A 13965-nucleotide genomic window follows, 5' to 3' on the forward strand; every position below is an offset into this window, starting at 1 on the left:
TCATCAGAACAGAGTACTTTAATAAGAAACACTTAACGTGAAAAGGTAGCAAAAGCGTTGATTAATCTACAATTTTGACTTGTCTGTATATTTACTCAATGTATATAATACACATGGCCTTAGGAACTTTCAAAAGGAATAGAATCTGTCTTTTCAGAAGATATAAAAGAGAGTTTCAGATAGCGTACAAGAACAAAATGGTGATGCCTCAAGGATTGGCCGCAAAATGGTTAAATATGGTTTCCAGGGTTGACTGGCTGATACTGTATTCTGCTATTCCCAGTTGACTCCTGATGGAAACAATACCGGTTAGCTCGACAACAAATGAGGAAAAGAAGAGAAACAAAAACTAAGAAGGTTAGGAAGATGTTGATGAACTTGACCTGTTTCGCTCAAGGTGTCCAAAGACATCTGCAAGTGAGAAGCCTTCTCTGTAGGGCAACTGCAACAAAACATAGTCATTCCCTATGTGAACTTTGGAACATGGTACTGAATGAATGAATGAGCTCACACCAACAAACAATAAAGACAACTCCCGGTCTCCCTGTCCTTCCGGGTAAAGATAAAACAGATGTCCCACTCCCCCTCACATATCCATTTGGAAGAGATTAACAAGTAAAGGCATACATAAATGGGGAGTACAACAAAAATCGAGATATAATGATAAATATCATTTGAAAAGTTTCTTCATTTGAAACATAATGATTGAATGTTTGAATTCTTATTGTAATATCATATCATAAAATAAGATGAATACTCTTTTGTTTCTCAAGAGATCTGCACCTCCTATGCTTCAGTGTTGCCAGAGCATAGTTAACCAAAAATACCCTTTCCATAATGCAGAACATAGATTAGAGGATTATAAGTCTTACCTGGTATTTGACACTCAACCCATTGCACCCTTGGAATGTTGTGCCGGGAAATGAAGATACAATAAAGGAATCAATAACAAAAAATTTCTCTTTGGATAACCACCATTCTGCAAATATTGGCAAAGGTATCCCACCTACGCAAACTCAAACAATAAGCCAAAGAGAAAGATGACACTTCAATAAAGGCTAAGCTATCAGCAGAAACAACAAATGAGAAAAAAGACAGCATTCCACAAGCATAACTGAGGTATGAGAATTAGAAACAATGATTACATAAACGAATATCAAAGTTCCAGTAAGGGATCAACAAAGCACATGTACGAAATAACTATATCCTATGAAAATGGTATGTGTCGAGCATGTCATTGATCACAAAAAAAAAAAAAAACACACACACACTAGAAAACACTTACAAGTTTGCAACTCGCTAACATATCCACAGAATGTATGCATCAGTCTTTAATCTTTATATATAACAGAGACAAGGAAACCACAATGGAGGATGCAGCTTTCTCAATGAGACCAGGAATGCTAGGTTGGCACAAAAAACTCACTGATCCATTCAACGACTTTCTGTTATGAACAAGCTCCAACTATGAGAGTATTATGATGCATTGTCATGCTAACTACAAAGAAAAATTCCAGCTTACTAAAAATGTAGCAAATATGAGTGTCTGGGACACAATCAAGAGGTGATTAAATAAGTTAAAAGTAATGTCAAAAGAAATGCACAAACAAGTTTCATAAGGAAAGCATGAGGAGCGTGATCACTCCACACATGCACATACATCCTAATTTAAATCAGTGCATACACAGTAACAATCGTATTAGCAATACCATGAAAGTTCTAAAAGTCATATTACCAAACGTTTAAAACAAAGATCAAAATTATCATTACCATCTCGAAACAACTGTTCTGTTAACTGTTCAAACAGAAATCCATCGGATATGTGACTTGGAGATAGAAGTCTTTTTACTCTTTCTTCATTGCCAAGCCAGCGACCAATAATCATGATCATTTCTCGAGACAAACTGATCTCTGCTGCTGATGCACCCTCAGAAGTAATGGAATCAATTCCCCCAATGCAAACTTCAAGATCATCGAGCAAGCTTCTTGGATGAGAGGGAAAGTGAAAAAGCCTTTCTTGAATGATTCGGCATAGGTTTTCGAGATCTACAGAGCCAACTTCAGTAGGTTTTACCTGAGTAAAGGCAAAACATACTTAATTTGAATATGCACTCAAATAGACCTATACTATCTCTCTCAACAAGCAATGGCTATTCCACAAATGAACTTAAATTTATAATTAAATGCAAGTAATACAATACCTCTAACTCAAGATGATTTCCAAACCGTGTTTTTAAATGCTGAGGACTTCCGATGCATCTTAAATGGCCTCCAACCTACAAATTGAGCAAGGCCAGGGGAAGAGAAAGCCCCGTCAGTTGTCACTAATAAATGTCTAAAACTTGTGGGGTCAAAGTGATGACTACCATTATTCCAATTCGTGTGCACAATGCCTGAGCTTCGTTCATGCTGTGTGTTGTTAGAATAACTGCTGTCTTTCCTTGTCTAGTTGACAAACGGGAAATCACTTCCCACATGAATCGTTTTCCAATAGGATCCATACCTAGAAATTAAAATAATTAGTAACTTCACTAATTACTTAGGCATGGTTGAAAACAAAAAACAAAAAACAAATCTACACCTAGGCCACAATTATTCTATAAGGCTATTTGGACTGGGTAGAATTTGCGGAACCATTACAAAATATTGAAATGTGGAAAATGGTAAAAAAAAAAAATAACTCCTACCAGTTTTCTGATAAGCATTAGAAAACTCATTCTCAAATTGTACAGTGGTAATAATTGATGTCCCAAAATTAAAGTAGAGCTGAAAAAAATCTAATAATGCAACTTCCATTCATGTAAATGCATTTTGATAATCATAGAAAGGTTGTGTAGGAAACCTTGCTTTGTGGCCAACGTGTTAATTCAAACCAATATACATCATATTCATTGATGAAGTTATGACAGCATAAGGAAAGTGGGAGAGAGCAATGAGTCAATGACGTGATGGTGGTAGCAAAATTAGGATGGCAATGTAAGTTAGGATGATGGGGATGCTAAACCATAAGAGAGATGCTGTATAGATACCAGTTGATGGCTCATCAAGAATGACTATAGGAGGATCACCAATCATTGCAATTGCAACAGACAACTTCCGCTTGTTTCCCCCACTTAGTGTATATGATGGCTTTTTAGCATGCTTCGACAAGTCAAACTCCTCTAACTTCTCCTTAACAACCTGCCCATTAAAGTAGTAAATCCACTAAGCGCTTGGAGTTTACACAAACGTAATGTAGTAAAAGGTTAAAAATCCAATTTATCGAAAATTTTAAGGTTTAGCATGTGGCCAATGGTAGAATTCCAGGGGGTGTAACCAAATGGTCACAATTTCAACTTTTGGAAATAGCCTCTCCACATATTATGTGAGGGCAATGTCTGCATATATCCTACATGTCCCTGACCCCACCAACTATGGGATCCTTGTGCACGAGAGTTGTTTACCTTTCTTTTTCCAAAAATAAAAAATAAAAATCAGATTGCATCAAATCTAAAGGTTTTTCAGAAAACTAACTCAGATAGCAGATATAATCTCAAACATGACAATCCAAGCAAGCTGCAACCCTTAGTTAAATCATTTATGCGATGCATTCAACTATTAAAGATAGGAGGTTAAGAGTCGTGCCTTTTAAACAAAATAACTCAAAACCAGCTTTAAAATGTGTCTATTAGACTAAAAAATAATTCCGATTCTGCCAACTGTAAAGAAAACGATTTACAGTAGATGCATAAGTTTAAGTGATATACATACACTCTCTAGCCTGTAACCTGGAACTCCTTTGACTCTAGCGTAAAGCTCAAGATGCTCCTGGACAGTTAAAAACTCCAACAGAGCATCGAATTGGGGGCAATAACCAATCTGCATATGATACAATATCAAATTTGAAAGGTCCTGGGAGTATATACTTTGACAGTCAACCTTGATTCAATCAGAAAAAAGATAGAATATAAAGATAGTAATCATGTCATACATGCTTTCGAACCGCCCTGGGACTTGACCTAATATCCTTGCCAAAAATGAATGCACTTCCATCACTTGGTGATTCTTCACCTGCAAACTCGTAAATATTTTATTATTAAAAAAATGCCAGCACAATTGAAGTATGATAGGCTTGCATATATTCAAACTTGAAAAATAGAATATGACTACAGAATATCTGAAATTCTGGCACCAATTGAACTGTCTAATCTCTACAGCATCATCACACTGTCATGAATAACACTAGCTTAATTTCAATCATTATAGAACAAAAATTCTATATATCCAATGTACAATAAAGTCAATAATCGTTACAAAATGGCTACATTTTGTTAAGAAGTTATTTTCTTTAATGTCTTAAGCAAAAGCATTCACAGCGAGCTCTTTACCATCCATTGCAGGAGAACATTATAAACGTATCTTGGTGGAAGAAGAGGTTCATACCCGACAACATAGATAGAGTGGTTGTCTTTCCAGCACCATTTGTTCCTAAAAAGCCAAAACATTCTCCTGCTTGAACTGAGAAGGTCAACGAATCCACAGCAACTTTTGCCCCAGTGTTATTTCCTTCAGGATAAACCTGTAATTGAAGATATAAACAGCCACAAAACAATTTTAACTTGCGAAAGTACAAGAGTATAAATGCTAGAGATATTAGTTTGAGCTGAATAAAGAAATACCTTACGAAGATTGCGCAAATAGATGACAGCATTATCAATGGAACCCGAAAGAACTCTGTTTCTTTCATTCCGAACATCTATGTCTTCATCAAGATCAAGAGAAGAATTTTCGGACGAAGATCTTAAAAGGGGTTCTGCGTCACTAGAAGTGTCACGAAGCAGGTTCAAAATATTACTACACCACTCCTTAAGTGAGAACAGAGCTAATTTGTGAGAAGGCAAGAGCTCAAGCACAAGTGTTAAGAGGAAGAAACCGATGCTCTGTCAAGGGTAAGAATATTAAATCAAATCAGGTAGACCGTTCAAACAAATATTATTTAGTACTAGCTCAGAAAACAGATGAAAAAATAAGATCAACATACAAAATTCTAAGCCAGAGTTCAAGAGTAACTGCTAATATGAATGGAAAAGTAGAGAAAAGGAATGAATCATATCCTTCCTAGACATTGCATTACATGAGCTCTTAATGTTAAACAATGAGCTCTAATACGGAAAAAACTTTCGCAGATTTTGTCATCAGAATCTTCGTTTATATCATTATAAATTATGAATGAAAGGATAACTCAATGAAAGGTCTTTCTTTGAAAAATATTTGAATATAAACTGCAGCTCCGTGAAGACAAAAGTTAGCCATTAAGAAATTTAAGGATGGTATCTTTTGAGGATCAGTTCTTAGTGGAAAATGTGAAAGAAGGTCAGAATTGATATTAATAAGGAGCCAAAAGATGGCAATCCCAAGAGGCCCCACCTAAACCTTGTATTGGCAACACTTGCATCCAGTATCGTGCATGAAGTGTGCCCTTTTAAAGTGGACAACAAGACCTTCGTTTTCTTTTTCTTGCTTCGTCTTCTTGTTCACTTACAAATTATCTTAGAAATAAAAAGAATGGTTGTTATCTACCATCTAAATCAATCAAGGGTTCTTCACTTACTTCATGTAGTAGTATAAAAGGTAAAATCCTTTGTTATTATTAGTTGTAGAGAGATGATAAATAAGAAGATGTTAACCTCACTTAAAATGGGACCAAACTATAGTCAAAGCTACCCGGATCACTTAAGTAGCATGATTCTTCTAGTCGTACGTGTTGGCCATGACTCGCACTTGCACTTGTCAATGAAATCAAATAACGCATATGGTGGTTAAAAAGCTAAAATTAGTAAATGAAATATTAACCTCAAGGGCAAGGTAACAAATTGAAGCCCCTGTAGCATTCCAGTCAAAAACCTCATTACTGGATTTATCTTTCATTCCTTGCCGTAAAAGAGCCAGTGAAGCAAGTCCATCAGCAAAGCAAAACCCCGGTGATAATCTGAAGAAATTCTGGAGACGAATATGCACATTTGTGAGGAACAACAAGCTCCTCATCACAGATTATAATTTGCAACATATGGTAAAGGGAAATATAAGAAAACCTAGAAAACAGGAAGTGAATTATTGTTTCCGAGGAAATCAAATATTCTTGAAAGCATGTCAATCTATCCAGACATAAGTTTTTCATCCAATTAATATAAGACCAGTTTTCAATTGATTCTGGAATAAACACCATCATAACTAATGTCATCTTCCAAGTACAAATTATAATAAAAAATTCTTTTGGGTGCAAGGGAAATTCAACCTTGAGGACATCATTTGCCCTTGCTGTTGTCTCTATAAGGCCCATGATGAATGATATAATCATAAGAACAAGTCCAGCGAAAAAGTGGACCAAAAGAACCACATTCTGCATTATAGTGAAAATATCCATGATCAACGTAAGCTTAAGTAAAGAAGTTGAAGAACAAGAAAGAAAAGGAGCATTGCTCTGCCTGAGCTACTGTGTGGTCAGAAAAGAAGAATGTAAGGCAATATGTTGATGATGCAATTGCCAGTCCATACTCCAAAAACAATAGAATCGTTGGCCAGAAACAATCACTTCCAACAAACTGATCCAAACCTGGAAGCACAAATCAATGTTGTGAAAATGTAAAATTGAAAAGAAAAATGTCCAAAAGACAAACATTAGCTGATAAAAAGGTCATTATATAGGGAATAAATGAAAATCAAAATAAATGAAAATCAAAGTAGAAAACATAATGATATACACAATTTATCTTTAACCAACAAAGGGCTAGACTCAAAACAAATCTCATTCTGAACAAGCGGTTTACCAAAGACGCCTCTCAAAATCTACTTTCAATTACAAGAAGATGAGTCTTTCAATCTCTAAATAATATGCACCTCTCCAGGAAACTCCAGAAATTACATGAGCCAAGTCAGAAAACAGGGAAACCGGGCTGGAGAGAGAGAGAGAAATCCTTAGCCGCTACTGATCAAATCCTTAAGTAGGGTACAAGGAGTTTTGTACTAGTTGTAACTTATATATCTAATGTTTGGGCTGTAATTTTTCTTCCCTTCAATTTTTTTTCCCTGAACTTGCTTAATTAGCTTTGATTTTGAGCTTTAAAGAATTTACTATTGCAATAGTCTCGAACATGTTGCTAACTCTCAAACCCAGCTCTACCTAAGTGCAGCCTCGTCTTAATGCATGGAAAAACATCAGAATCTCCCAATGCTGCATAAAGAGTTTATAAGTAGTTATGTTCCATTTTGGTAGTAGTGAATATTATCAGAACTACATCCACATCAATCCAAAATTTCACATGAGCCCAGGTGCTTTCGCTTAACCAGAAACCCCATAATAACAGTAAGGTGGCATCTATATTGTCAGTCTCATTCTGATTTTGTTCTTGTGAACCAAATTATTCTTTATCAGCTTCCCAGCAGTAAGATGATTAATATATTGCCAACTCTTCAAAAATAACTCTTCCCACTTCCCAGGACTTATATGCTCCTGCATCCACGAGCAAACTAGCAATGTACTTATGTACAATATTGTGTTTTCAATGTCCATCAAAGCTGTGAGAATATATATATATACTAGCAATGTACTTATGTACAATATTGTGTTTTCAATGTCCATCAAAGCTGTGAGTATATATATATATATATAACTGATGTAAAAGTGTGAAACGTCCCAACCTAACAAGTGAACTTATTGGGTTGAATAACAAAGTAACTAATCTTAACATGGTATTGGAGCAGAAAGTCTTGGGTTCAACCCTAGCTTCTGCAATTTAATCCCCCAATTGTTGTTGCCCCAAGTGTGGGCCTTTGCGAGAGTAGCCCCAGTGTTGGACCTCGTTTGTTGTGCATGTGTTGGGTTGTCGGATTGTCCAGCCCACCATGGGTAGGGGTGTTAGAATATATATATGATATGAAACACTTTAACCCAACAAGTTAACTTATTGGGTTGAATGACAAAGTAATTAATCTTAACAAAAGCATATATAATTATAACATAATATGAAGAAGCACTTTTTCACACATGTACTTGCTCACACAATTCAGGTATGTTGTTGAGCAATATAAATTAGCTTCACCTATTTGGGACAAAATTTTAATGTAAAAGTGAAATCCAAAGTTTAAACTCAACTAACTACATAAACGTAAGAATTGAAGCTGAAGAACATACCAAAAATTTTGAAAAGAAGTACAGCAAAAGATGTAGGGAAAAGGAAGCTGATGAAATCCCATGCGTATGTTGATGCCCAATATGAGAATACAGAAACCTGAACAGGCACAAAGTATTATGATATTAAAAACACAGAAATTTCACTTCAACAAAATAAACACATTTTGTTCTTTGGAACAAACGTACTCCACTAATTAGTTGTTGGTGCTTAGCCTTTACTTCACGTTCCTGAATCATGAAAGATAGAGGGAAAACCATCAGCTAATAAAAAAATGAGAAAATTTCCAATATTATTCATCAAAAAGGGAAGGGGAAAAAAAAAAAAAAAAAAGAAGAGATCAAAAAAACAAAAACAGACCCTAGTATCTGTGCCTGGTAATGCTAGATGCCCGGCTAAGACAAATAAGAACGAAGCACATCTGACATGATTCCTTACAGAGAGAAGGATAGCAGCAGGCATTTAAAAACCCCAGGCAACGTATATAAAAGCCACTAGTAATACAAAGACAATAGCATCTATATTTGGTGCACAACTGACATGATTCCTTTTTGAAAGAAAATAACATGGCATGAGAAAGACCAACAATACATACAGGAATGGGCAGTTTTTACATTTCAACAAGTGAACTAGTGGGCAGTTTAAAATATAAACACATCTAGATACACATTGGGAACATCTGATGAATGCTCAATGCTTTATGAGATGTCAGGACAGCAAGGTTAGTTTAAATTAAAGCAATGAAACTCAACCATAGCAGACACAAGCAAAACAAGGTTAAAGTACACTGTTTGGAATTAACTGGGTCATCAATGGTGCAATTGCAGATGAGCTAAAAGCCTGGAGCATGCTACAAACAGCCAGATATATAAGAATGCCTATCTAATCAGTCCCAATGATCACATTGTGATTGTCATGGAAAAATAGGAATAACAGAGTTTTCAACATTTCTGAAACTACTAAAGAAACTTTTCTTGTAAGCTGTCTTAATGATCTGAGTTTCAGATTCTAATAACAATTTTTTTGAGGGTAATTACTCTTGCCCCCTAATGCTCTTGTTTGCACCTCCTAGGTGGCTTAATAAAATTCTTTTCCATTCAAAAAAGAAATTAATTTTCACGCATTGAGCAGATCAATACAATCAATCTTCCACGACAGCTGCTTAAATAAATATATTCAACCATTCTCTGAGAAAGATACCTTTACAAGGGCAACAGCAAATGAAGCAGGAATGAAGGAGAAGGCAATATTAACAACAACTGCAGCAGAAAATGCATCAACATCCTACAAATTTCAAAAAACCATTTGAGGAATGAATCAATATGAAAACGACCAAGAAATAAAAGCCATAAAGGCAATCCATCTGAAATCATCTGCACCTAACAAAAGTGGTACTTAAAGTGTACAGGGAAACATACATGACGTTGCAAGCGCTGGCTTTCTGTCATTGGCAGAGGATGGTTGCGTGTTCGAATTGTCATATTTCTATTATGAGCTGCCAATCTAAGAATTGCAGCATTCATTACATTGATATAGGTTGGAGCAGAGTGCTGGCAAGAGCTGTTATGCAGTACGGTGTATCCTAAACTTCCATCAACATTCTGATCATCCATAACAATTGCCCCATACCTACAAATGAACATAAAATTCGATTAAATTAAAAATAGATGTACTAAAAAGCCAGAAGGGGAAACACCATAGTTGAGCATTTAAAACTGTAGTTGAGAACCACAGAACTAAAGCGATCAAACCAACAGCTGGGTCCTGTTGTTTGAGAAGAAGAGAGCGTTGCGAGGAGAGCAGAGATTTCAGAGAGGAGAACTCTTACCGAAACTCTTATTTATATCTTTTCACTCTATGTCAACTTAATACAACATAATAAGCTAACATGGGCCCAAACCGACTCACTAACAGTACCCTTCCGTCTTCAATATTGTCAAGGGTAAAAAGGAAAAAGCTACCTTAGTAGTGAATCTCAGTTTAAATATGAATTTTCGAGGAAAGCTTTTCCTTCTTCCTCCTTCCCATCAAACCCACCCCGACCATCTTTACTTAAAAAGCTTAAGGGCACCCTATGGTGATTAATAACTCTAAAGTTTTTGTACCGTCAAATTGCTCCAGTAGAATCAGTCCTCAAAATTAAGATTTGGAGATAATTTCTTAAACTCTATTAGAAACTTAATGCATATAGTTGCGTCCTAATCTATGTAGCACGGATACTGACACGGGACACGGATACGACACGACACGGATACGCGGATACGTGATTTTTCAAAAAAGTAGGATACGGATACGTTAGGGACACGTTGAATAAATAAATAAATATATATATATATATAACAATACTGTTAAAATAATTAGGTTCAGCCCAAGTCAGACTTGTTCAACCCATTCCAAGAAAAGCCCAGCCCCACACTGTAGAAGAGGAGTCCTATGTGAGGAAAAAAATCAAAAACAATGAGTGAAAAGAGAGAAGGCGCTAGAGCGTAGATCTCCAGAGTGGAGAGACTTCATTCTCCTCTTTCTATCAAAACGGTATGTTCTGATCAAGTAAATAGAATCAAAGCTTTGTCCCTTCACTTGTTCTTCTTCCTCCAGCTTCTTCTTTTCTCACTCTATTTCTGATCTCTGCTTAAAGTTCTTCCCTTTTTTTCGAAAATAGGCAAAACCTTACCTTTAATGGGTTGATCAATCTTTGTATATCAAATCATCATTGTTCTGTGGTCGTCAATCTCTGTAGAACAACAATCCTTGGTCGTCTTTGTGGTCGTCATCTCTATGGTTGTTGATCTCTGTGGTTGTTGATCTCTATGGTCGAAGTCGAACAAAGCAAGAGACTCAAATCGAGGCCTTACCAGAGGAAGCCGATGTCGAAGTCTCAGCAAGAAGTCGATGTCACAATTTATAAAAAAAAAAAAAAAAATTGTGAATAAAAAAATACATCTTGTAGACGTATGTTAAACGTATTTTGACGTATCCGTATCCAATAAGTATCGGATACATATACTGCAACCTCACAGCCGTATCCATGCTTTCTAGGTCCTAATCCATAGCATTTATTGTCAAAAGCTATCTTCCAATTGACCAAACATTGTCATTCCCAAATCCCGAGAAAATTCAAAGAGTATCAAAAAAAGCACTACTTTAAAGGTTCTGATGGACACCAAATACCATTCCAAGAACTAACAGTAGACACACTCCCAACATCAAATAAACCAATGAGACCAATATTGCCATTCTTGCAGAAATCTCTTCCAAATCCCAACCAATAAGGTTACCCATAATCCTTCAACATCTATCCATTATGCTCAACTCAAAAGCATGATTTTCCTCCCCAACTTATCATCTCCAGTGAATCTCCAAATTCATTTATGAAAGAATACTTGATTGGAATATCTAAATGATTTGGGATCCAAAAGTCCCATTTCTCTCAGTGCCAAATGAGGGTAATAGGAAATCCTAACCTATTAAACGAGACTCTCTCTCCAATAAGATGTCCCCATGAGATCCTCCTTTAAATGCATTTCAATCTTAAGTTCGGCCCCTTCTCTTGATTGTTTCTCTTCCACCCCAATAACTTACTTTCAAACATTTTCCACAAAAAGATCCTTTCACCCTAATAACTTACTTTTAAATCAGTCACTGAGAAGTAATTTACTTATCAACCAATGATAAGTTCCCAACGACATCAATTTGGTGATGCTGAACCTGAACGTGAGGTTAAGTCTCCAATAGAAATTCTACGTTATGTAATTTCTTCAAATTTTAGAAAGAAAACAAGAGCAAATGCAGTTCAAATACAAATGATTTGTGAACTTATTAGACAACCAAGTGCCAAATCTAATATGCTAGAAATTCCAAGAAAACATTGCACTAAATGAATTCCAATGTACACACCTCGACTGGTAGGATTCATTAAAGCTAGACATTAAGAATTCACTCATTGAAAGTAAATCTGGCCCCAAGGTTGGCCCTGCTGCTTCGATTGCATCAGCTAATGCGCCTTTTGAATTAGGGAATCTATATCCACCCTGTTTAAAGTTTTGAATCCAACCTCCTTCTATATAGTCTGCAACCTGCAGGATACACAGCTTTTAAAAGGGGAAGAACCATTCCGTAGCAAGTCAAAACAAGAAAGTTTCATAAATAAGAATATTGCGTAAAGTTTCTAATGCTACATAGCGTATATCAAAACAAAACCAGAACGGACAGCTAAATCATAAAAACTGTTAGCTAACCTCTTTGGCAATGGGACAGGAAAGATTGAAAGGAATGGGACCGCCGCCGCCGCCGCCGCTTAATAGAGGATTGAAATTTGAAGTTGTGAAGGTGATAGACGGCTGATCGGGATGTGGCTTAAGCTTGAGAAGAAGAAGTCCAATAAACAAGAAGACAACAGGTATCAGAAGCTGGAAAACGATTGTTTTGCGGTCTCTCTGAGCAGATACTGCCCTCTTAATAAATAATGCTTTGCAGTGTTGCCAAAACGTTGACCTTGAAATGATACAACAGCTACAGCACTGCATAGTTAGAAACTTAATAAAACTTAAAACTGCAGCCAAAATCAAGCCGCAGGCTCTCCATACTGTGGAAAATACAACACCGGCGATGAGCTTTAAATAATCTCCCAACATCTTTGAATAAAAACTTTTTTTGGGTGCTTGATCATATGAACCTGAAGAAACCACTGAATCAGAAGAAATAAAATCATTTCTCTGACTGGCACATTCAGTTTCGTAGTAGTCACATCCTGCAACTCTCAGAAATACTTCCTCCAGCGTTGTGACAGATATACCGTAACTTTCAATGCCACGATGACTTGTATCATCACTACCCATTCTTTCTGCGTCACGAATAGGTGTTCTCATGCAACTTTCAATTTCTCTAAACATGTTTTCAAAAGATGCTGACGATCCTAGAGGAAGCTTGAACGAAATCTCAGTTCCAACCTTGAAGCAAGATAAAATTCCATCACAACAGACAGGAAAGGAATACAACATCAACAACATTTACAACGTAAGGAATACATGATACTTCTAATTAACAAAGCTCACAAGACTGGACAAACATACAACCTTCCAGCATACAGATGGAGAGAGAAATGCAGATGAATATACTAGTACGTACGCAAAGCCATCAATTATCTATTACCAACTTTAACAGCAAAAAGAGATGAATTAAAAAAATAATGATGCTCATTTTTGCAAAATGGTAGAAACTACCTCGCTACCCAAGTCACAACAAACATACATCAAGAGGCTCCAAAATGTTAATAGGTGAGTTGTAATTTGTAAATAATTGAACGGAGCCAATTTAACAGAAAATAGCTTACCTCACTTACACACGTTGCTGATGGAACGTGACGGTAAACGATGTCGGCAGCAGTAGAGGCATTAGGTGAAGACTGAAGGGGGGAAAAAGAATAGGGCCATTTCAATACATGTTGTACAAGTTTATTTAATCAGAAAATATTATTAAGAACAACTCAAACAGAACACCTAAATGAGCAAAAGTAGGAGCAAACCTTGACTAAAGTAAGAGTATAACCAACCCCATACTGATGCTTCAAGAAAAGTGAACTGTTAAAACAAGAAGATAGAAAAAGAGCGCATTAACAGAAACTAAACCACGTGTAGTATTAGGTAATTTTCAAAAGAAAAGGACAATAACAAGCCCAGCTGATTTTGGACATACAATGCAATAAAAATTTACGATACAAAAGAAAATATTCCAAACAATTACCAAATACCAACAGCGAACCAAAAATACTTTTCCTTGTTTACTAGTTGGTACAAGC

General features: G+C 36.2%; 1 protein-coding gene across 3 annotated transcripts in view; it reads right to left on the reverse strand.

Annotated features, from left to right (window-relative positions):
• LOC120012142 (ABC transporter A family member 1-like) overlaps positions 1-13965 on the reverse strand; it is a 28840-nt gene continuing 14875 nt past the window's right edge. For all 3 annotated transcript variants that reach the window (XM_038863430.1, XM_038863429.1, XM_038863431.1), the window contains 22 exons: positions 13693-13747; positions 13501-13572; positions 12407-13117; positions 12066-12244; positions 9587-9797; positions 9369-9452; positions 8357-8398; positions 8171-8267; positions 6465-6592; positions 6275-6379; positions 5833-5979; positions 4659-4919; positions 4423-4558; positions 3971-4050; positions 3751-3858; positions 3030-3180; positions 2367-2503; positions 2202-2276; positions 1771-2074; positions 873-1006; positions 384-442; positions 1-290 (listed from right to left, as the gene is read on the reverse strand). In XM_038863430.1, the coding sequence (XP_038719358.1) occupies positions 209-290; positions 384-442; positions 873-1006; positions 1771-2074; positions 2202-2276; positions 2367-2503; positions 3030-3180; positions 3751-3858; positions 3971-4050; positions 4423-4558; positions 4659-4919; positions 5833-5979; positions 6275-6379; positions 6465-6592; positions 8171-8267; positions 8357-8398; positions 9369-9452; positions 9587-9797; positions 12066-12244; positions 12407-13117; positions 13501-13572; positions 13693-13747 (3358 nt within the window). In that variant the 3' untranslated portion in view covers positions 1-208. The remainder of the gene's footprint in view (positions 291-383; positions 443-872; positions 1007-1770; positions 2075-2201; positions 2277-2366; positions 2504-3029; positions 3181-3750; positions 3859-3970; positions 4051-4422; positions 4559-4658; positions 4920-5832; positions 5980-6274; positions 6380-6464; positions 6593-8170; positions 8268-8356; positions 8399-9368; positions 9453-9586; positions 9798-12065; positions 12245-12406; positions 13118-13500; positions 13573-13692; positions 13748-13965) is intronic.

The sequence above is a fragment of the Tripterygium wilfordii genome, chromosome 13, assembly GCF_013401445.1.
Source record: "Tripterygium wilfordii isolate XIE 37 chromosome 13, ASM1340144v1, whole genome shotgun sequence".
Lineage (NCBI taxonomy): Eukaryota > Viridiplantae > Streptophyta > Magnoliopsida > Celastrales > Celastraceae > Tripterygium > Tripterygium wilfordii.